This window comes from Cetorhinus maximus, chromosome 6 (assembly GCF_964194155.1).
Source record: "Cetorhinus maximus chromosome 6, sCetMax3.hap1.1, whole genome shotgun sequence".
Classification (NCBI taxonomy): Eukaryota; Metazoa; Chordata; class Chondrichthyes; order Lamniformes; family Cetorhinidae; genus Cetorhinus; species Cetorhinus maximus.
Window position 1 is genome coordinate 31,629,757 of NC_135884.1, and position 24,633 is coordinate 31,654,389.

At 46.3% G+C, this 24,633-nt stretch overlaps 1 protein-coding gene across 1 annotated transcript in view; it reads left to right on the forward strand.

The window, feature by feature from the left end:
- cacna2d3a (calcium channel, voltage-dependent, alpha 2/delta subunit 3a) overlaps nt 1-24,633 on the forward strand; it is a 1,007,885-nt gene that overhangs the window by 900,076 nt on the left and 83,176 nt on the right. Inside the window, exons 33-34 of the mRNA XM_078543510.1 lie at nt 432-484; nt 21,913-21,968. Of these exons, the coding sequence (XP_078399636.1) occupies nt 432-484; nt 21,913-21,968 (109 nt within the window). The remainder of the gene's footprint in view (nt 1-431; nt 485-21,912; nt 21,969-24,633) is intronic.

The window sequence follows — 24,633 nt, forward strand, 5'->3', positions numbered from 1 at the left end:
ATTGTAAAACCAAACTGGTTTACTTGTGTCCTTTATGGAAGGGAAACTAGTGCCTTTATCTAGTCTGATCCATATGTGGCTGCTCTCTGAAGTGGCCTAGCAAGCCACTTGGTTGTATCAAATTACTGTAAAAAAATAACAAGATGGATACCCACATCCTGAGAATGAGTTAAAGGAATATATATAAAGGTAATTTCCTTCTGAACATTACAGAGCCAGGAGTGATGTCTTAATGTTTTAGCAACATATTGACTGTCTTGTTACCAGTTCCCTTTATTAGTATAATTGTTTTAAAATTTAATGTTTTACGTCTAAGATCAAGTGAAATTCACATCTTGACATAAATTAATTCTACCAATTTCTGAGTGTTGGTACTAATGAAGAACAGAATGTCCATGATTGCTTGAAGTAATTCAGTTTCTTCTCTGCAGCCTTATTATGTCTTCTTTGCCGCAATCAAGTGGATTATGACTGAACTTATCTTGTAAGTAAATTCTCCGTCAAATTCCTAAAACGTGATGGGTTGTTATTCATTTTATTTCGGCAGTTATAAACTCAAATAGAAAACCGTACATTAATTGCACCTTTTTTTTTTGTATTTATGTTTAACACTGTGATACAACATCGTATATTTGTGCAGATTTATATACGATATGGTTTGAATTTTTCTGATGCCAGTAACGTTTGGTAGTCAAGCACTTTGAATTTTGCTATTAGGGATACGATTCGGTATTAAATGGATCCAATGAAGTAAATATTCCATTAACTTTTCTTCTGGGAGATTTCCATAAGGAACAAATTAAGAATCCTGTATTTTTGATAAATTTGGATCGTCATTAATATTTAACCAAGTGCTTTAATGATCATTTATTAACTTAACACCAGCATAAATGGGCCTTAGTTTCCTGCTTTTTAGCTTTGTAATGCAGATTTAGCACGCTTTTTCCACAGATTTTATCACCATTAACTAATAACGTTGCTGATTTACATGTTAACTGTACTTCATTTCAGAAAGTCAGAGTTTAAATCTTACTGAGTACTGGTGAATACACTTTAGCTCTTAGCTACTGTCTGTTAAAGATTCAAAGTGACATGAGTTTGGGATTTTAGTTGTTTATATCACAAAATGATTTCTGAATCAGTCAAATGCACTGAATGCCTTTAATCATGGCACCAAAAGACTTCAAGATGCTGAGAATATCCGGTGCCCCTCTGGTGAAATTGAAGGTTGCTGTTGGTGTTGGACTGCACTATACTTAAAAAAAAAGAAAGAAAGCCCAACGAATGTATTTTTAGTACAAAATAATGCTCTATCTTTGTACGTTTAAAAGAGAAACACATAAATTGCCCCCCGCCACCAGATAAGAGATGAGATGAACGTACCCTCCCGTTGCCATTTCAAGTCTTTCACAACTCCACAATCACTGGAGCTTTATGTCCAATGACCTAGATTACTTCAGAGCAGATTGGATGTTGATCTGCACTACCCAAGGTAGCAAAAGGTGCACCTTTATTCTCAGGCAGTATAAATTTTCCCTCCTCATGTGCCACTTATTATCACATGGACTGCAATGTTTCAAGAAGGCAGCTCACCTTCTCAAGGGCAACTAGGGATGGGCAATAAATGCGAAGCCCACATCCTGTGAATGAATTTGTTTTTTTTTAAAATCATTATTCAGGCCAGTCTAAAACATAAGCTTCTACCTGCAAGGAAAAGTGACCGACTAAATTCAAATTCTGTTACCTAGTGTAAGAGATACATTCCTGATTTTCAATAAATTGGCCATGGTTTAGTTTCTGATCTCTAAGTAGGAGTTTGTACAAGTCATCTATATATTCAGCTTGGAGTCAGCTCAATAACAAATCACCAAAAACAACAAGAGGACATCCATATGATTTTTGTGGTACCATGGCTGTCATCATCTTTTCAGACGAGAACAGGTAGAATGAGAAATTTGCACACAGAACATTCAAGTAAGGATGTACTGGTGAGAGCCAGAATGTCATATATGGGATTAGCAGAAAAGCAGCATCAAGGTAATGTAATTGTTGAACTTCCTCAAAGAGTAGCAGATGGTTTGAGGATCTTCTTCATGGCCATAATTGTCTTTGAACTGTGACACTTAGTTGCCATTGGTTAAAACACAGAACAATGCAGAACAGAAGGTTCCCATTCAAGCCATCATGCCTCGCGCCAGTTCTTCGAGACAACTGTTCAATTTGTCTCATTTCTCCTTTCCTTTCCCTGTAGCCCTGTAACTGTTTCTTCATCAAGTATTTATCCCAGTTCACTTTTGGAAGTTATTATTGAATCTGTTTCAGGTAGTACATTCCAGATCAATACAACTTGCTGCACACTAAAAATTCTCCTTCTCTCGCCTCTGGTAATTTTGGCAATGACCTTAAAATTGTCTACCCTGGTTACCAACCCTTCTGCCAGTGGAGAGTTTCTCCTTGTTTAATTTATTAAAGCCCTTGATGATTTTGAACGCCTCTATTGAACCACCCCAGCTTCTCGACATCTCCACATAACTGAATTTATGTATCCCTTAGGCATAATGTGTACCTGCATTCCAAATGTATGGCAAATGCATTGCTCTAGAGTGCAGTCTCGACACCATTCTCAGGGGCAGGATTTTCTGCTCGACACGCGGGGGGGCGGGCCCCACATGTCAGCGTGTAAAATGACACGCGGTGACGTCGGGTGAGCATCCCGACATCACCGCGCGCCATTGCGATATTTCGCTAGGCAGGCACGCGATGAAGTTCGACACGCACCCGCCATAAATTAACGGGCTAGTTAAGGCCTTTAATTCATCATTCAACGGCGATTTTCGGGCACCCGTGCGATCTTCGAGTCAGCACACGGGCGCAGTGGACAGGCGGGTAAGAGACTTTTTAATGAAACTCATCCACGGGTGGGATAAGAGGGCTCAGTGGGGTCGTCAATCTGCTCTGTGAGTTTTTATTGCAGAAAGTTTTTTAAACTTGCCTGTGTGATCTGTAGTAGTTCAGGACGAATTCCAGCAGCTTTCTGTGTACTTTGAACCTTCAGGTCAGCACTCTGCAGTCAGGAATCTTTATCGGGCCTGCAGCTTTCTGGAGGCCTCCCCTAAGCCTGGACATGGGTTCTGACATGTCCACTGGGGGCAGCTCCTCAGAGGAGGAAGGGAGGGCTAGGATAAGGAGGAGGCCAGGAGTGGACAATCAGCCTCCAGGGAGCCACCTTTGAGAGGACAGGCACTGGCACAAGGGGCGCAGGGCCAAGAGGTAGATCAAGGTGGAAGGCACCACAGAAGATGCCACTATCCTGCTGCCAGGGTATACAGGCGGCGGAGCAGCTACCTCAAAATGACTGAGGTGCAGTACCGAAGGAGGCTCCGACTGCCAAGGGAGACAGTCAGATGATTGGCCCTGAGATCTCTGCTAAGTGTGTGGGTGGACACCCCATGCCAGTGTTCCTGAAGGTCACAGCTGCCCTCAACTTCTATGCCTCTGGCTCCTTCTGGGAATCGGTGGGTGATCTTTGCGGTGTCTCCCAATCAGCTGTCCACACTTGTGTCAAGCAGGTTACAGATGTTCTGTTCAGACGGGCATTGACCTTCATCCACTTCCATTGGGACCAAGTCAGACACAGCGAGTCAAAGGCTTCGCGACCATTGCTGGCTTCCCCCGCGTCCAGGGTGCAATAGACTGTACACATGTGGCCATCAAGGCACCAGCAGGTGAGCCCGGTGCCTTTGTCAACAGGAAGGGCTTCCACTCCATGAACGTGCAGATAGTGTGTGATCACAGGATGCAGATTCTACAAGTCTGTGCAAGGTGCCCAGGCAGCTCCCACGATGCCTATATCCTCAGATATTCCCAGGTGCCAGCGCTCTTCAGTGCTCTGGCTCGGCTTGATGGATGGCTGCTGGATGACAAGGGCTATCCCCTCAGAAGGTGGCTTATGACACCTCTCTGCCATCCAATATCAGAAGCTGAGCAGGGGTACAATAGGAGCCACGCCTCCACAAGGGCTGTGGTGGAGAGAGCCATCGGTCTTCTCAAGATGCGCTTCCAATGCCTGGACCGCTCAGGGGGCACACTCCAGTACCCACCAGATCGTGTGTTGGTGATAGTGGTTGTATGCTGCGCTCTCCACAATCTTGCGCTGGAAAGAGAGACGTGGTGGACGATGAAGACGATGACACAGTGGATGCGGCTGCACACGATGTGTCCAGCACTGATTCTGAGGATGAGGAAGCACAGGGGAATGCTGAGGGGCTAACCGCTGACCCGGGACTACACCAAGAGGGCAGGGACACCCAGGAGACTTTAATCCAACAAACTTTCAGCTAGTTCCACACAAATGGATCAGGAGGACCAGCCTTGCCTGGTGCTTCCATACTCGGCACCTAAGTACTAAATCTGCCAGGTCATCAGCTGCAATTAAGGGCTTTGGACATAAATTTCAATATTGAAACAAACACTCATGACATTCATCTTAAACATACAAATGCAGAACAAAGGAGCCACCCTCAGCCTTGGTAATACATCTGGTTTTTATTTTAACCATCAGAAGTTCTCACAAATCCAAAACAAAACGTTAATCAAGCAGAAAAAAATTATAAGTACCTAATCTCGGGCCAACACAAAAGCACTAGCGAGAAACCCGTGGTGTGCCTAAGCTGCCGTTTGCTTTTGTTTACAGGTGCTACATCTTGGTGCCGCCCCATTGCTCAGAGTGGCTTCTGAGACAGCCTGCTGACTCTGCTGTCCTGTTGGCCTCGATGACCTTGGCAGTCATCCTCAGGCCTGTGGAGCCTGTGCTGGCCCCGCCTGGGAGGGATCTGCCAGGTCCACAGCTGGCATCTCCCCAGTCGTCACAGCCTCACCCAATGAAGCGGTTACTGGGAGAGGGGCGGAGCAGCTGGTGCCCTCATCCGGAGCGCCGTGAGAGGAGCCCGCAGATACGCCAGGCAGCTGCTCCACCAAAGTGAGGTCGTCCCGGACCTCCCTGCTCTCCATCGATGGATGGGCAATGAGCTGGGAAGTTTGAAGCCCACACCATCTCCCACATTGGCAATGACCAGCTGTGGCCACTGGCGCTGTGAGGACTTGCAGGTTCGAGCATAACCCCAAGAGAAGCTGCTTGTTCTCCTGGAAGCCCCTCTCCACGAGAGTTGCCACTCCATGGAGGAAGCATGACACTCTGACATGAGGCTCATTGCATCACTGTTGCTCCGCGTGGACTCCTCCACCACGGACACCAAGCAAAGCATCGTCTCATGTATCACTCCCAGATGCTCCCGCACACCCGGCCGCATTTCCTGCAGCTGCTGCGTCGCGGACAACTCCAGAGGCACATCATCAGGCACCGACTGAGCATGTGCCTGGTCCCCTCCTGTCCTCCAACTGCTGGCGCCATGGGCACTCTCTGTCTCTGCCAGCTCCTCCAGCGACTGTGAAGTGCCCTCACCACTGTGCCCCGGGACACTAGCCGATGTTCCAATGCCCACCAAGGTGCTAGTATCTGCGCTGGTGCCTGTCTCGGAGAAATGGTGTGACGCAGGTGACAGTTGAGGGCCCTCAGGTGTGAGAGGGGGCATCTGGAATTCCTCCTGGCGGACAGGCTCTGATGATGCTGAAATTAACAACACGGACAGTGGATCAGTTAGCGTGCACACAGTGACACACTTCATCCCTTTCCCCCTGGCTCATTATGCGCTCAACCTTCCAGAACCTATGGACACAAATAGTCAGGAGGATACCCTGACATTACAGGCAGATAGAGATGGGCTGGTCAGATGGCCTAAGGAATGCCAAATGGAATGTTATGTGGATAAGTGTGAGGTGATGCACTTGGGCAGGAGAAACAAGGCACGGGAATACACAATGAATGGTAGGATCGTGGAAAGTAAGGAGGGTCAGAGGGACCTTGCTGCACATGTCGACAGGCCCCTTACAATAGCGGGACAGGTACATAAGGCGTTTAAGGAGGTAAATGCCATACTTGCCTTTATTAGCTGAGGAATAGAATATAGGAACAGGGAGGTAATGTTCCAAGTGCAGAAAACGCTGCCTAGGCCACAGCTATAGTTCTGTGTGCAGTTGTGAAATGCGCTTCACGGGAGGGATGTGATTGGAGTGGAGAAAGTGCAGAGGTCACTGACCTGGATGCTGGCTGGCCTGGAGAGTTTGACTTATGAGGAGACATAGCATAGGCTGGGGTTATTTCCCCTGGAGCAGAGGAGATTGAGGGGTGACATTATTGAGGTTTGTAAAATTATGAGGGGCATAGATAGGGTCGACAGAAAGGAACTTTTCCTCTTGGCGGAGGGATGAATAACCAGGGGGCATAGATTTAAGGTTGACAGATGACGTGATGAGCAACTTTTGCACACAGTGTGTTGGGAATGTGGGATGCACTGCCTGAAAGGGTGGTGGATGCAGAAACCCTCCTAACATGTAATAAGTATTTGGATGTGCAGTCGCGATGCCATAGCACACAAGGCCATGGGCATTGTGCTGGGAAATGGGATCAGGAGACTTAGGTACGTGTTTGACCCGCGCATCCTCAAAGGGCCGAAGGACCTTTTTCTGTGATCCATACCTCTGACTCTATCACTCTGTGACCGAGCAATGTTGCAACAATAACCAATTAAACAATCATCAGTGCTATGGATGTTGGGAAGATATAATGGATCTCACTGTTGGCCTCAAATACCTGGCTGTTCCACCCCAGCCTCACCGACGTCAGTTGACCTGGGTGCATGGCGCCTCTCAAGCTCCAGAGCCTTCTGTTCGAAGCTTAACATCATCAGGTGAGCCTGGCCGTCTCCAGTCCGCGAACACTCAGACCCATTATGAGCATTCTTCTCCTGAAAAACAGAGAAGACCATTCATTGCGGCTAATCGCACATGGACTCTGCACACGCCGCACCCCAACCACAGTGGCCCATATCAGGCCTCCAGTGCCTCCTCTCCCCGCTACTGCTGATCAGGCACACAAAGATAGCACGCCTACTCCCAACCCCCCGCAACAGCCACCTTGGACACATTCTGCGCACATCACTTTAGGAAACAGACGGCCTTTGCTCCCATAGCAAGGAGGCGCAGCCACGTGCAGCGTCGAGGGCAGCAGATGGCTCTTGGCCACGAGACCTTGAGGCTCCCCTTCCACCATCTCATCACCGTGAATAGGACATGTGTTGGAGTTCTGAGTATGCACCTAGTTGCATCTCCTGCAGGTTGCCCCCAGATTAGTCATGTGCGACTAAGAGCAACACATGGTGCGGGGGAGAACTCATGTCCTCATGAACTACTCAGGCTGATGTAAGGATGGTCACTATCAGTTTGCCCACCCAACATACAAGAAATGCCCAACATGATTCAATGCAGTCACGACAGTAAGACTTGGGGGTCGGTGGGGGGGGTCCTCAAAGGCTAAGGCTACCTGCTGGGTTAAATGCCCAATGCCAACATGGTACTCACCCTTTCAGAGCGCAACAAATCATTGAAGCACTTACGGCACTGGATCCAGGTGCACTGCACCATATCACGGGAGCTTACCACCCCCACCACCTCCTCCCAGGCACATTTCGTCATGTGGGGGGGGGCCTCCTCCTCCCATCCTGGGGGACCAACACCACCCGCCGTGCTGCCACCTCCTCAAGGAGGGCAGCAAGGCAACCATCAGAAAAGCGAGGAGCACATTGGTCCCCCCCCCACCCCGCTGGCCTACCCTGCAACCTGCCCTGCCCCTGTGGCTGACCCTGCAGCCTGCCCTGCCCCTGTGGCTGACCCTGCAGCCTGCCCTGCTCCTGTGGCAGACCCTGCAGCCTGCCCTGCTCCTGTGACAGACCCTGCAGCCTGCCCTGCTCCTGGGGCAGACCCTGCAGCCTGCCCTGCTCCTGTGGCAGACCCTGCAGCCTGCCCTGCTCCTGTGACAGACCCTGCAGCCTGCCCTGCTCCTGTGGCAGACCCTGCAGCCTGCCCTGCTCCTGTGGCAGACCCTGCAGCCTGCCCTCTCCAGTGTGCCCTGCTCAGCCGACCCCCTGCGCCGTGACCTGGAAGTGGCCATTGTGAGCATCCTATAGGAGGCTGCCAGGCCTTCCTTTAAACAGACTGCCAGGTCGCCATTGGACCCAGCGGCCTGTGCACGCCCGCCACCACCCGCCCACTCTTGCTATTCAGGGGAGTCGGCAAATGCACTGGGCGGGCCTTAATTGGCCTGCCCACGCAAAATGGCGGCACCACCCCGATCCACGCCCACCCACGGCCGCTCCAGCTCCACCCGCCCGACCGGCGGAAAATTCTGCCCCAGATGTGCAAAGCAATGGTTGGAGATATTAGATGGATGGGTAAGAATCGTGGAGGTGGTTAAATTGGCAAATATGCAAAATCCGATCCCAACCCACCATTACACACCTATTTAGTGAAAGCAGATTTCAGGGCATCCAAGAGAGATACTCTGGAGAGCAGCTCTGTGATTGCAGCGTGTTAATCAGACTCCATTCCTCAGATTTAGGCAGCCATATAAATTTAAAGTGCATGGCCAGCCAGTTTTCCCATAGTTCAGGTAACCAATCCAAAGGGAGGCAGACATAGCCTGATCAAGCAGGCAAGTGCTTTTTAAACACTGCTTATGGACCAGGAGAAGCAGCCTTTATCCCCTCAAATAAATCTTACATTGTGATTGGCTGAAACCCCACACAAACCTTCTGATCACTCTTGGTCACCCCTACCCCACCCTTGCCTTCAGCTGCTGATTTTACTGCTTGCCGGTTGGCCAGCCTCTCAATCTAACAGGAAATAGACTAAAAAATGAAAGTGAGGCCCTGTCATTAAATTCCTGTGCTTTCCCAGGATCCCTCTCTGCAGATATGCACCCCTTCCCTCTCTCATTCCCCATGAATATTGGGACCAACAATTCTGTGCTACTGCTGCTTTCACGGAATCTTCGGTCTCACTTGCATAGAGATAAGTTCAGCCACAATCAATCCCACAGTTTACATCATTCCTGTATCATTCCATGACTCTAACCACAAAGACATTCGATCAATGTACAGATGGCCTGTAAAACCCAATGAAGGACCTTGCACGTTAATTATATTATGTGACTCATTTGTCCTTAAAAGTTTGTCTCCATTTATGGCATATTAATGTAATGACTCATTACAAATCTGGTTGTTGAGGAATTTGAGCAATGATCCACTAGGCGACCCAGAACAGAGGGCCCAGAAGGGAAAAAAACTGGGGAATAAGAATACTGGTCCGAACCGGTCTTGCATACCTTAATATGGAACACCAGTAAAACTGGGAAATCAGAGTACTGGTCCAAACTGTTTTCTCTGTCTGGGAGGGATAACTAGTCCCCAGTTACAGTGTCATTAGTATTTTAAGGCCAGAATTTTTTGCACCTTGGTCGGGCATGCGCCCGACCCAGATGAGTGTAGAATGACGCGTGATGACGTTAGGCGAGCGTCCCAATGTCATCGCGCATTTGCACGATATTTCGGTCGGCCTGCACGCGCGGGAGTCGGCAGCACGCCCGCCGACAATTAAAAGGCCCATTAAGGCCGTTAAAGTCATAATTAAAAGAAATTTTTCATTGCCTGTCCAACCTTACGGTTGGCGGGCAGGCAAAAAAGCCAAGCGGCCTTTGGATTTTTTGGGAAAGCTCATCCACAGGCTGGATGAGGTTTCCAACAGCAATTAAAAATTAAATATAAATTGAAACATTTCATTAATAACATGTCCTTGCTTATGTGACAGAGTCACATGAGGGGACATTTTTTTTAACATTTTTAAATTCTTTATTTTTAATTTTTTTAAATCTTAGCTCCCTAAGGCAGCTCTGTGCCTCAGGGAGCTTTTCCTGTGTGCACATGCGCGCATGTGCAAAGTTCCCCACTCGCCCTCCTCCCACTCCACCCAGGCAGCGCTGAGCACTGAAGCACACGTTGCATGCTGGGTGGGCCTTAATTATTGGTGTGTTGTCAATCAGCAATCAATCAGCTTCATACGGCAAATTTTTTCACTCGGCATGTGGGCGAGTGTCCCGGCGCCATCGTTCACTCGCACGATATTTTGATTGGCGGGCGCACGCTAAACTCGGAAGCGCACCCACCAACAATTAAGAGGGCAATTAAGCCCATTAACGGCGCAGTTAACGGAGATTTTTTCGCTGCCCGTCCGATGTTACGGTTGGCGGGTGGGCGAATCGGCCAGCGGCCTTTGCATTTTTCAGGAAACCTCATCCCTGGGCAGGATGAGGTTTCCATTATTACATCTTTAAAAAATGTATGGACAGATTTTCATCACGTATAGGCGACTGATTCTGATGCATGGGCATTTTTTTTTCCAGATTTTTAAACCTTAATTTATTGCATTTAGATTTTTCAGCTCCCTTAGGCAGCTCCCTGCCTGCAGAGAGCTTTCATCCCTTGCTCCCCCACACCCGTGCTGAATTGACCACTTCCTGCTCCCACCCCAGCAGCACTGAGCCTTTTAGCAAGCGTTTCGCGCTGGCTGGCCGTTGTTTCACGCGGGCACTCACTGAACTAAAAATCCTGCCCATAAAACTTACTCAAGTGCATAGTTGTTTGTCTAGTGTTGTAAACTGCATGCAACTGTATGAGAAGATTTGATCACAACGCTGCAATTTTTAAACCACATGGACGGTGACATTTTGCCATTTTTCTCTTAACCAGGTGACTTCATTGTGGGCAGGTTTCCCAACTAAAATGATCCCAGGTGGATACATTATTTGAAGTGGAGTTGGCAAAATACTTTTGCAATCAAGTGCCTCAAATAATGTTTCCCACCTTGGATCATTTGTACTGGAAAACCTGCCCACAATTGCTTTTGGGCTGGAAACAGAAAGAAGTCAAAAGGTCATCAGTCATGTGGTGAAAAATGCATTGCTACAAGCTGGAATTCTCTGCCAAACCCTTCCCAAGTTTCATACCATTGGGTAGAAGATTTCATTTCCATCTCAATTATTGGAGCATCGAATTTTAAAATAGAGTTTGCTTTTCTTTTAAAATGTTCATTCTGAATGGTGCAAATTTAAGTGGTCTTGTTCCTGTTATTCCTATCCAGGATGCAGAAAATCCCAAGGCTGCTATTGTATTACTTATTTCTCCAAATGTAAGTGGTATCTGCCAGAACAGCAATTTTAGTCAGAAATCAGATCTGACTACTGAGTGAGCTAAAGCCAGGAGGTGTGAGACCCATCTAGTGGATATTAGCACAATATTTGAGCTTGTTGAAGCATAAGTCTAGCCCAGTGCAAAACCATGTATTATTACGTACATACATACAAACATATGAGTTAGGAGCAGTAGGCCACTCGGCCCCTCGGGCCTGCTGCACCATTCAATAAGATCATGGCTGATCTGATTGTAACCTCAACTCCACCATCCTGCCTACCCCCGATAACCCTTCACCCCCTTGTTAATCAAGAACCTATCTAGCTCTGCCTTAAAAATATCCAAAGACTCTGCTTCTACCGCCTTTTGAGGAAGAGAGTTCCAAAGATTCATGACCCTCTTGAGAGAAAAAATTTCTCCTCATCACTGTCTTAAATGAGTGACCCCTTATTTTTAAAGAGTGACCCTTGTTCTAGATTCTCCCACAAGAGGAAACATCCTTTCTGTATCCACCCTGTCAAGACCCTTCAGGATCTTAAAGGTTTCAATCAAGTATCCTCTTACTCTTATAAACTCCAGTGGATACAAACCTAACCTGTCCAACCTTTCCTCATAAGACAACCCACCCATTCCTGGTATTAATCTGGTAAACCTTCTCTGAACTGCCTCAAAAGCATTTACATCTTTCCTTGAATAAGGAGACCAATACTGTACAGAGTACTCCAGATGTGGTCTCACTAATGCCCTATACAGCTGAAGCATAAACCCCCTACTTTTGTAATCAATTCCCCTCATAATAAATAATAACTTTCTATTAGCTTTCCTAATTACTTGCTGTATCTGCATACTATTCTTTTGTGATTCATGCAGTAGAACACCCAGATCCTTAGAACCATAGAACCATAGAACACTACAGCACAGAAAACAGGCCATTCGGCCCTTCTAGTCTGTGCCGAAATATTATTCCGCTAGTCCCATTGACCTGCACTTAGTCCATAACCCTCCAGACCTCTCCCATCCATGTATCTATTTAATTTATTCTTAAAACTTAAGAGTGAGCCCGCATTTACCACGTCAGATGGTAGCTCGTTCCACACTCTCACGACTCTCTGAGTGAAGAAGTTCCCCCTAATGTTCCCCCTAAACCTTTCCCCTTTCACCCTAAAGCCATGTCCTCTCGTGTTTATTTATCCCTCTGAATCTCAGAGCTCTGCAATCTCTCATCATTTAGATAATAAGCTTTTTTCTCCTTCTTGCCAAAATGGGCAATTTTACATTTTCCCACATTATACTGCATTTGCCAGATCTTTGCCCAATCACTTAACCTGTCTATGTCCCTTTGTAGCCTCCTTCTGTCCTCTTCCTAATTTATTTTCCTACCTATCTTTATATTGTCAGCAACCTTAGTAACTATTCCACCAGTCCCTTCATCCAAGTCATTTATATAAATTGTAAAAAGTGAGGGCCCAGCATTGGTCCCTGTGGCACACCACTTGTCACATCCTGCCAACCAGAAAAAGACCCATTTATGTCAACTCTCAGCTTCCTGTCAGCTAGCCAATCTGCTATCCATGCCAATATGTTATCCCCTACACCATTTATTTTCCACAATAACTTTTGGGCCTGAATTTTTTGCTCGTTGGGTGCGCGCGATCGGCGGGCCTGGGGGCAGACAGGAAACGGGCCCCTGACCATGATCAGCCCCTGACCACGATTTTACACAGGCTGGCCAATTATTGACCAGCCAGCGTGAAAGGTGCGCTGAGAAAGGCTCAGCATTGCCGGTGGGGGTGGGAAGGGGGCAGGCGCCAACGTCACCGCGGGTGCTGGTGAGCGGTTCCGCTGAGCTCCCTGAAGGCAGACAGCTGCCTCAGGAAGCTGCAGACCTCCACAGAATAAACGAAAGCACAAACATGCTGCAAAATATGTCCATGCAGCACAATCAAGCACCTGAAAGCATACCTGATAGAAAAGCAGTCCCCAAAGATCCCTTTGTATTTTATTTCCCATGGATGATTTCATCGCGCCTTGGATCAAGGTTTGAGCAAAAATGTAAAGGCCGCCTGGCCGATTGGCCCGTTTGCCAACAGTAAAAGTGGACATGCCACGTAAATCGCTTTCAATTACCTCCTCAATGGGCTTAATTGCCCACTTAATTCTCGTCGGGTGCACTTCCGACTGCCGCGCAACCCCACCGAGCGAGATATCACGTGAGTGCGCAATGATGTTGGGACACTCGCCCAACATCGTCTGGCGCTATTTCACGGCCGAATGGGTCTGGCATGTGCCCATCCGCGGGACATAGAATTCTGACCTTGATGTGGCACCTTATCAAATGCCTTCTGTAAATCTAAATACAGTACATCCGCCAGTTCCCCTTTATCCACAGCACCTGTGACCCCTTCAAAGAACTGCAATAAATTGGTTAAATATGATTTCCCTTTCACAGAACCATGTTGACTGTGCCTGATTGCCTTGAATTTTTCTAAGTGCCCTGCTATAACATCTTTAATAATAGCTCCTAACATTTTCCCTCTGACAGATGTTAGGCTAACTGGCCTGTAGTTTCCTGCTTTCTGGCTCCCTCCCTATTTGAATAAAGGAGTTACATTTTCTATTTTCCAATCTAATGGAACCTTCCCCAAATCTAGGGCATTCAACTTTCTCACCAGTAACTTCTTTCAAGGCCTTAGGATGAAGTCCACCTGGGCCTGGGGATTTATTGTAAATGTCCAGACAATCTTGAACCTGGGTCTCTTAAGATTAGTAAGGAAGCTGTTAGGAACAGAGCAGCGTGCTTGCATCAACGTTACAAATTAGCTACCCAGGACCAAAGCTCTACATTTATAGCCAAGAATACAGTCACTGAATGCTCTCAGTTCAATGCAACTCAGTGAGGTACAACGTGCTCTGTAATTTAGGCCTGCTGGGTGCACACTGCGCTTTACACATACCAGCAAAATATCTGCAGAAACTGACACTCATTGCAGCTCTTCCAATGGACATGCCTCAGCTTATTGCTTTAATTAGCTGTCCTATGACTTCTTCAGTCAGGTGTGAATTAGAAGCTCAGCAAAGCTAACAAAGCTGTCAACCTAATTGTAAGTATCGTAATGCATGTTTTCTCAAACAAAAACAGAAAACACTGGAAAAACTCAGCAGGTCTGACAACATCCATGGAGAGAGAAAGCGTGTTAACATTTCGAGGCCGTATGACCCATCTTCAGGGGTCTCAATCAGTCCTCACCATTATTAGCAGTTGTTCACACTACAATGTACACTACAACTTTTCAACATTAATATGTTTGTCGTGTAATGTAACTTGTACCATCCACTTGCTAAGTTGAAGCATGACTTATTGAAAATCATTATTAAAGGCACACCAGAGACGTGGGACTGAATTTTCATTTCTGGGCCCCAACCTACTTAATGCCACTGCCGGGCATCTGACAGTATTTTAAAGAAGGCAGCCAATTTGTGCCCTTAATTTTAAGGGCACCAGGCAGTTGTGATTGTGGACACTGGTATACTGGCCGATGGTAGAGGCCAGAATGCAGCAGAGTAGCAGCATGGCATGCATCCATAGAAAGGCAGAATTGCTGATGCCTCCCTGGAGATCATTAGATGCAGTGGTAGCCTAAAGCTGCATCCTGTTTCCAAAGAGCAGCAGGAGGAGGCCAGGCTGTCAGACAAAGCAAGCATGGCTGGCAGTGGCTCAGGAGGTGAGCAGCTGCAGTGTAATCAGCAGCTTGTGGGTGCAGTGCAGTGTAGGAGTGTTTCAATATCACTCTCTGGCCTAGCAGAGTAAGTGTAACGCTACGGCCAGATGACAGGGCTCCAGTTCTGGAGTCACCCGCATAACTATGGGCAGAGTAACCTGAAGGCACACAGAGCTGAGGAACAGCGAGGCTGTCTGTGCCTAGGTACACTCCTGAGCTATGGGCAACACTCACACCACAAGCACTTGTAGAGGTGACACTGGGACCATGAACAGTGAGTGAGCTATAGGATATGTGATGAGGGTATTATGGTCTTAACCCCCTTGCTCTTGACTTTGTAGGAAACAAGAGGGCAGAACACATGAGAAAGGGGTCACACTGGTGTGACCATACTGGCAGCCACAGAGGAGGAGAGGATCCATTGGCAGCAACTTCAGAAGAGGAAGATGCATCCGAGGCAGCATCTTCACAGCAGTCAAACACACCCTCCAACAGCACAGATATGTTCGCCTCAGTGGGCCCTCATGCAAGTTTAGAATGGTGGTACAACCTGACCAGCACTGCATGTGTGAGCAAGAGGTGATGACAATGGCAGAGGTAGCAATGGAAGATGGAGGAAAGGCACAGCGCTGCTCAGCTGCGCAGGAGATGCATAGCCTCAGTGGTCACGTACAACCTGGTTCTTTCTAGAGCAGCAACAGGAGACGTGCGCCCAAATGTTGGAGTTCCCTGAGGCAGCGTGGAGTCTTGGTCAAAAGAAGGAGGATTCCATTCATGAGTTGTGTTCCGCTGTCTCTCAGGCAATTGAGCACATGAGCACATTCATAATGTTCCTGCAGCCACTCAGCATGATGCCATGTAAGGCCATCATTGCATGGCATTATGCTGAGTGGATGCAGGAACATCATACTGTCAGGCACAGAAAGCATGCCACATTCTGTAGCATTTACTCATCAATTGCACTGTGGGTCAAAGTTGCATGAACAGCAACCAGATGCCCCCAGCTGCTGGTCTCCTTAGACGTGCATGTGTGCCATGAAAGTGCTAGAGCAGGCAGGGATGATGTCAAAGGGACCACCCCTCACAGTGCAACTTCATCATTGGCCACCCCTAAGCCCCTCTGACTGAGACACCAACAATGCAACAAGCCCCCCCCCCCTGCCAATGAACGAGGCTGCACCTGCATCAACACAGGTGTGGCAGCCTATGGCAATGCCCTCACTGGCACTGCAATCTTGAGAATTGGTGCCACAGGTATCTCAGTTGCACACAAACACAAGCAAGCAGCATGCTTTTGCCACTTTTACCTCAGCCGCAGGAGCCTATAGGAACGCGCATGTGGACGGTGCCGTGTAGGTAGTTTCACTTTGTGGTTCATCTAGGTGAATTTTGTGATGCTTTGTTCACTGATTAAGCATCAATGTAATGAAATGGTTGATGGTTGCACCTAGAAATGTGTGATCTCACTGTTTTGAGGACATTAAGGCATCAGCATACTGAAGTGTACATGTGACACAAAGGTGGATGGCCAGGGACACTGTGAGGCTGCTGGCAATGTGTCTTCTTGGTATTGTGGGGAAACAGGAGATGGCTCTGTGTCAACCCCTTGTGAAAAGGTTTAGTACTGGGCCAAAAGCTATCCAGGATGAGACATCTTCATAAAAATCGTGTCTGGATTAATGTGGCCCAATGTTCCCTGCCACCTTGAATAGTGGTTTGATGCCTCAGGTGAATCTCTGGAAGCTTGCAATAAGGATCACCGTACTCCATTACATCTTCCTCCTCCTCCTGTGAAGTCATGTAACACTCCTCCGCTTCACCATCCTCAACGTCTCTAAAGCTCAAGATCCTCTCTGGAGGGTCATGTTATTGCAGAGCGCAGGATACCACCACCGTGGGAGAAACCCTTGACAGAATGTATTGGAGGGCGCCCCCTGACCGGTCAAGACACCAGGGCCAGGATTTCCAGCTCTGTGCGGGCGCGCACCCGACATGCCGGAGCATAAAAGAGCGTGTGATGATGTCGGGCGAGCGTCCCGACGTCATCGTGCAGTCGCGCGATATTTCGGTGGGCAGCGTGCCCACCAAAAACTAAGAGGCCTATTAAGGCCCTTAAGCAGCTAATTAAGTAGAATTTTTCACAGCCCATCCAACCTTATGGTTGGTGGGTGGGCGAATAGGCCAGGTGGCCTTTGCATTTTCTGCGAAACCTCATCCACGGGCTAGGATGAGGTTTCGAACAGGGAATAAAAAATAAATAAAACTTTTTCGAACTCCTTTTTCACATGTCCCTCTTCACGTGACTGAGTCACATGTGGGGACATGTTTATGTTATTTGTGAAATCTTAATTTTTCATTTTGAAATTCTTCAGCTCCCTGAGGCAGCTCTGTGCCTTCAGGGAGCTTTCAGTGAGTGCAACCCTGTTCATGCACAAACTTCAGCACTCGCACTTCTACCACCCTCACCCCAGCAGCACTGAGGCTCTCAGCGTGCATTTCACGCTGGCTGGCCGTGAATTGGCCTTGCGATGCTGGACCAGGAGCCGCAAGTGGAGCCACGTGATTTTGGACCAGGAGCTGCAAGTGGAGCCTCGTGAGGCTGGACCAGGAGCTGCAGGTGGAGCCTCGTGAGGCTGGACCAGGAGCTGCAGGTTGAGCCTCGTGCAGCCAGTGGAGCCTCCAGCAGCAGGTATTTGCCTGCAGCAGGTAAAGGTGCACGACGAGGGCCTTTGCTGGTGGGGCGGGGGGGTGGAGAAGAAGACGGGGAGGAGAGGCACCAGGAGGTGGGGCAGATTTGGATGTCAAAAGTGGGGGATAAGAAGGAAGCCTTGCAGGGGCCTGGGATGGGTGCGGCTGAGAAATGAAGCATGAGCAAAGGAAGGGCAGTGGGGGAAGAATGGGGCTGTTGAGTGGGAGGGAGGATTCAGAGGGAGGGGTCTATGGTATCAATTGAAGAATCCTGGGGGGGCAAAGAGAGGGAATCGGTGGTATGATGGGATAGTCACAGTTAAAGGGGCAATGGTGTGCAGTAAGGTGGGAGAGTGAGGCTCCTGCGATGACAGGTGAAGGGGTCGTTAGGTTAGTTGGCGGGAGACAAGGTGAAACATGGATCCTTGTAGTGGGAAGGACAGGGAAGGACAGGGACATTGGAACAGTGTATAGGGGTGGGCTCTTTGGGGAAGGAGGGGACGTGGACATTTACTGTAATGAGCCAAAGGGTGACGGAGGGGGCAGTCAAGGCTGACTGTGTGGAGGGTGACAGTGACACCGGGGGATCAATGGTGATGGGGGCGAGGGTATGGGTAATGGGGGGAGGATAAAAGCCCCGAAGGTAACACACTCAATGGCTGCTCTAGACCTACCCAGTGCCTCAAAGTCCAGATATGGAAATGCTGGATGGTAGTAGGGTCATTGGGTGGGCGGAGCTACAGGTCAGCTCAACTAGACAATGATAGGGGAACGCCAACATTTACTTCAGACTAGGCAAAGGTGATTGTATTGAAAAGGTTGTGAAGGGTAAAGGAGTAGCGTGCCTGAGAGGCTTCTCACACATGGCTCACAAGGGCCATGGCAAAGATCGATGCCTCCCAGCGCAAGCATGCTTCTGAGGGACATAGACCCAGATTGCCTCCTTGAATATAGAGGGTGCACATAGGCATTCAAGCAAACAGGCGCAAGGAAAAGACAGCACCATAAAGTGCAACTGTACACATATTAACGAGAGTGCATCAACAGTTAGCAATGATAGTGCACCTGTGCTACTGTAGTGAGGTCAGTACTTCTTTATTGTTCGTTGCCTGCCACGTATCTAGGTGCTGCACTAACATCTGCAGTAGGGTTGGAGGCAGACTGCTCACCACTGTGTCCTGTTGTTTTTGATGACTTTGGGGGTGTCTTCTGGAGCCTCGAGGGCTGGAGGGCCTCAGCTGAGTTTGGGTCTCCTGCACTGGGGCAGGTGCACCATCTGCAGTCCCGGAGGCCAGAGTTGAGGGAGTCACAAAGTGGAATCGGAATAGCCAGACCCATTGAAGAGTCCTGAGTGGAGGCCCCAGAGGTGTGTGCCTGATGCTCCTCCTCCCTTTGGGAGCCTGAGGGCCCCTCCCTGACTCCTTGAGGGAAAGGGGCACTTGGAGGGATGTCGAGGTGCCCCATCCCTCTCTTGTGTAGCCACTTCAAAACCTTGCTTATGGATACGACAATGAAGTGCAGGACTGCGCACACCTCCAGAAGACACTGGGCATTCTGCTGGACCAGGTTCCCCATGGCATCCACCATCCTCCCCATGGAGGCCTCGGTGCATGCACACGGCAGTCCCACTTCATCAGTATCACTTTGTTTAGGGCCTCTAATACCTCTGCCTGATGTTCCCCTGCCTCCCACTGCATCACCAGCATCTTGTCTAGGACCACTCCCAGAGGCTCGTCTGTTGTGATGTGGTAGAGGTGTGTGCCAGGCAGACCAAATCCATGAGGAAAACTTGATTGTGCTATCACAATGGTTTTGCAGTTTGTATTTGTTACGAGATGTGTGCACTGAATTCAGAAGTAATAAGTTCACAAAGACCTTTAGAGATTTTAAAAATTAAACTAAAATATTTATTAACAAAATAAAAGATTTCAAGCACATACATAAGACTCCAATTACTACTATAATAAATCCTAAAATTCCTACTTAACCTGAACCCTAGTTACACTCACTTTAAGGCAACAGTCCACAATAGATTTTAGATTTAAAACAAACTCAGCAAGTAAACACAATACCTTGGGCAGTGGAATTCTAAATGGCTTTTCCCAAACTTCGGTTTCAGTAGACAGCAGATTTATGCACAAATGCTGGAGGCTTCATTAAGACTTAAAGTGTATTTCACACACACCTATTAGATCTTACATGGCCTTCTGACACATAACCTTTCATTCTCCTTTATATATGTTTCTCTCTTTTTTAATATTCTATTGTTCCATATGTCTTTAAAACTGTATCTTCCTCATAATATAAAAAATTCCATGTTGCTACTATTTATTGTCAGTAATCTTTGGGAAAAATAAACACATTCCTTAGCCTTGCTTATCTAGCTAGTTGTAAACAAACAAATATCCCTTCATTTATCTAAAAATGCAAATTCCCTTCATACCTTACATGCTAAACCAACATCCATGTTTACTCATTAGCATGTCAAGCATCTAACTTCTTTTGATGATTTAAGGCCTGCAGTCTGCTTGACTACAAAATTTAATTAAATCACACACAGACCCAACTATATTTACCCCCATAAACCTACTTCACAATAAACCAGAAAATATTATGGAAAAAAATGTTAGTTTCATGACATCGCCATCTGACTCTGACTTATCAGAAGCCACACGCCCAACAGTCCTCCAAGTGTCGGTGATCTTGGCTACTGTTGCCTCCTCCTGTTGTGGACACATGTCAATGAGGTGACCACCAGAGTGTGAGACTCTGCCTGAATTAGATCTAGTATCCACCGAGTTATGTGTCTCTGGGCTGGTGGCGGGTGCAGGAGACTGCGGTGATGGATCGACAGGTGCAATGTCTTTGTCATCCTCATCCTCCTCAGTCCTCTGTGTGCTGGAGCTGGTGTGCAACTTGGTTTCGGGGTCAGGCTTCACTCTCTTCTTGCTGGCACCTGTAATCCATGGGCTGCCTCCAGTATGGCACCGAACATGACCCTTAGGTTTCTATGTCAAGACGGTAAGCATGGTTCCTGACTGAATGGAGGATGGACGCGCAATTTCCCACTGGGCTCTGTGATGGACAACATTCTTGCTTCCCGCCCCCACCATGGGACTTAGGCCTGGAGTGGTAAATCCCGGCCATGCTTATCCCACCTTTGTGCACGGTCAGGAATTGCTCCTGCTTCTCTGAATGGACCTCCAGTAAGCAGCTGCCTCATTTCCTCGAATGTGCTGCTGATCTAGAGTATTTCCCATCCAGCCCCTCCAAAATCTCAGCCAGCCCTGCAATGAGCTGTCAAGTGGCTCATTAACTGCCTCAAGTAATGACCTGCTGGGCTGGTTACCGCCACCCCCAAAATCGCTGGGAGGTGGGATCTCGTTAGGAAACTGGCATTGCCACTTGGTGCCATGATTTTCCCGGCACACCGCTTCCATATCTACCTCTGCTTCGGGATGAAAATTCAGCCCAGGTTGTGTAGGCACCCTGTTTAAAAATTGTAGTTTAAAAACAATGAATTTTGTCAGATATGGGATTTTCAAGTCATTTATAATGATGCGTGTTTTCGATTACCACTCAGCTTTTCCTTACAAGTATTAAACACCCCATTTTGCACTGTTGATCAGTATTTTAGGACATTGGTTGAAAATTAGTGACATTAGTTGTTTTGTGCCAACATATACATACTTGCTTCACTTACCACAACTCAAAAGATTGCATTGTGTTTATTCTTGTCAGGTTCCAGCACACAGCAAGTATTGTTCTTAAGATTAACGTATAAGGAGGCCATTGATTTACAGTGGACACGGAACATTTGATTCAGTAATAATTTGTTCAGCTTTGAATTTACATTTGGCAGCATCGTTCATGCAAAGACACCCGAGTTTATCCCAGTGATGAACATTTTAAGAAGCTTTTAGTGTACTGCATTTTCCTCCTAGCATTATAACTACATCTTTCTTGTACCACTTCACAGATCCAAAAGTAAATATGCCATTGTTAATAGCAAACCATCTCTAATGATTTAGCAAATTTAGTGTCATTAGTTTGGCGATTCATAACATAAAGGGTTATTCTCAACAGCTATTGGCACACTTATTTGAACAGAATAACACGTTTCAGAATTAAGCTAACTGGACTAAACAGTTTATATAATTTTCAAACTAAAATATATATTTTGAAGAGAGCAGGAAAAACTATAAGTGTTTAAACATGTCTCAACATGTCCAATTGCTACACTGCAGTATTTAACAAGAAAACTGGCAAATTGTTCTCCAATAGTTTTGGCAATCCAATACTAGATGAAGAACTTAATGACGTAACTTATAAATATCCTAACAAAGCTCCTTTTTCATTTTTACTAGATTTCTGGTGGAATTCAATCTTTGCATTTGGTGGAATTCAGACTTCACTGTGAAAGGTAAGTTTGGTAACTTTTTTTTGTTAGAACAACAAGCAGAATTATTAACTTGGCTTCAAGGATAGCCTTTTAATGAACCAATATTGACGTGACTTTTCAATTCTATGATTTGAACCTGAGCCCAGCTCAGACTGATGGAAATTTCAACTCATTTCCTAGTGAATGTGTTTGCAGCACAGAATTAACTATACTTTGCAGTTAATATCAGAAAAGAATTCAGTGTTGATGGGGGAGTCTGTGATATTGGCTAGTAGATATGACTATGTTGAGTTGTTGCTTAAATAGGCTATTGAACAGCTTCCAAGCTTGGACCCCAGATCACACATATTAGTGAGGTGTACTTTGCAGGGTTGACTGAGCTGACATGAGCCTGGGTCATTGTTAAATCCATCAGATTTTCCGTAACTTCAATTTTGCGACCATTGTTTACAACAGGGTGGCTTGCTGGGCCACTTAAGAAAGCATAAAGATTCGACCACATTGTGTGAGACGGGAGACACAAAACCCGACCAGGTAGACTTGAAAAATTGTGTCTTTCCTCGATTTCCTTTAGAACAATGCAGATTGAAGGATAATATAATAAGAGGTGTTTAAAGTTGTGAATGGATATATAGAAACAGACCACTTCCAATTGTTGGGGGGGCGGGGGCAGTGTAAGGAACAAGTAGGCATAGATAAGAGATTAAGTGTAAGAGATTTAGAACAGAGGGCAGGAGAAAGGGGGCATTGTGGTGAGGATGTGGAATTCACTCCCAGGGTTTGTGGGTGAGCCAGAAACTATACCAACATTTAAGATTAGATTGGGTAGGTGATTGAAGGGCTGTGGAAACAGGGTAGCGAAATGTGATTAGAACTATTTACACACATGGAAGGTAAACACCAGCACAAACTGGGTGGGACAAATGGGCTCTTTCTGTATTGTAACTCCTGTGTATATCCATGTAGGAGTAGCAGACCTCCTTTTGTGATAAATGTTAATGTGTTTTTACAAAAATCTGGAAGATTCTGGTGCTTTAGCTCCCATTTGTTTTATTCGTTCTCAAGGTTTGGGCATCACTATCATGTCTAGCATTTATTGCCTATCCCCAGGTGTCCTGGGAAGGTCGAGGTGGGACTTCTTCTTGAACTGTTGTAAATTCTTGTTATTCTTTCTACTAATTTGATGCAACTTCAGAAAGTAGTTAAACATCATGCACACTGGCATGGACCTGGACTCAAAGATTGGTCAGACTGGGTAATTATAGCAAGTTTCCTTCCCTGTAGGACATTAGTGAATGAGTTGAATTCTCATGGCAGTTCAACTACTTCCCAGTTTTTCATTCCCAGTTTTGTCTTTTGGCTGATTTCAAATTCTCAAGCTGCCACAGTGATATTTGAACTCACATTCTCCCGATCATTGGTCCCGGCCCCTAGATTACTAATCCAGCTACAGAACCATTACCCTGAGTTACTGAGTTTTATTGAATTTGTTTTCACAACTTGTCATGGTAGGATTTAAACTCATGGCCGCTGAGCTGCTAATCTAGTACCATGTCAACCAGGTTACTGTATCTGCAAAAGGAAACTACATGCTGGGCTAAAAAGCAATAAATGTGCATTAAAATTAGTTTACAAATAAAGGAGGTTGAGATGTTTACAGCACATGGAAGAAAGCAAAGTTAAATTAGTAAAGATGGAAATGAATTAAACAGGAAGACAATGCATAAATATTTGAAGTCTTTACTTCCATTTAAGATTGTTCTTTCAGAATCTATTTTTATAGCGCAGTATTAAATTTTACAGCAAAACATTTTATAGTTGAGTTGAATTGATTTATTAAAGTAATGGTGATGTTCATTTCAATGCTACAAAATGTGAGCTGAGATTAAAATAATGATCATCCCAGAAACTTGAATATGTTTGGACCAACAAACAGCTTAAGAGTTCATTTCTGTGGGTACCATGAGATGCATGTGGACATTTTAATTATCCCATATACTCATTTTAGTCTAGTTTTCAGCTTATTATAGTGGTGTTTGCTGCCTTATTAGTTGCCTTCTTAGTGAGAATTTAGTTTAAATTGTTTGTCTTTCTGCAGATCTAAATCCAGTGTCGTTCTCTCATTGGTTACAAACCTGCTGAAACTTTTAACTTCATTACTTCAGTGGTCCTTTTAGAAATGTAAATATTCCCTTTGAAAATCAGTTCTGCATATCATAATGCTACACAGATGACAGGTTTGAAAGGAAATGTTTACAATTTTGAACTACTATTGAGTCGCACAACTAATTTTGAATAGTTTAGTTTTGAAACGATGTTGCATTTGGCGCTGGAACAGTTTACAAGACAGTCAAAAAATGGGTTCAGAAATTGTAATTATTTCATTCATATCATCACACAACTTAAGATAATATTTCATCAGAGCTATTAACAGCAACAGTGCTATAGAGGACAGCAAAAGAACAACCTGATGCCACTGAATAAAACCGCACCTCATTTCTGCTGTTCAGCAGTGTTTGCTTGAATGTTGAATGTATGTAAAGTGATTAAATGTACATTCTTGCAGCATTCTGACTGGTGAACCTAAAACAGACAGGACTCTTAAAATAAGTGTGTATTAGAAAAAAATTAACACTTTGGAATTGGGAAGAGCACAACTACATCATCACAGCCGGCTTTATTGCCA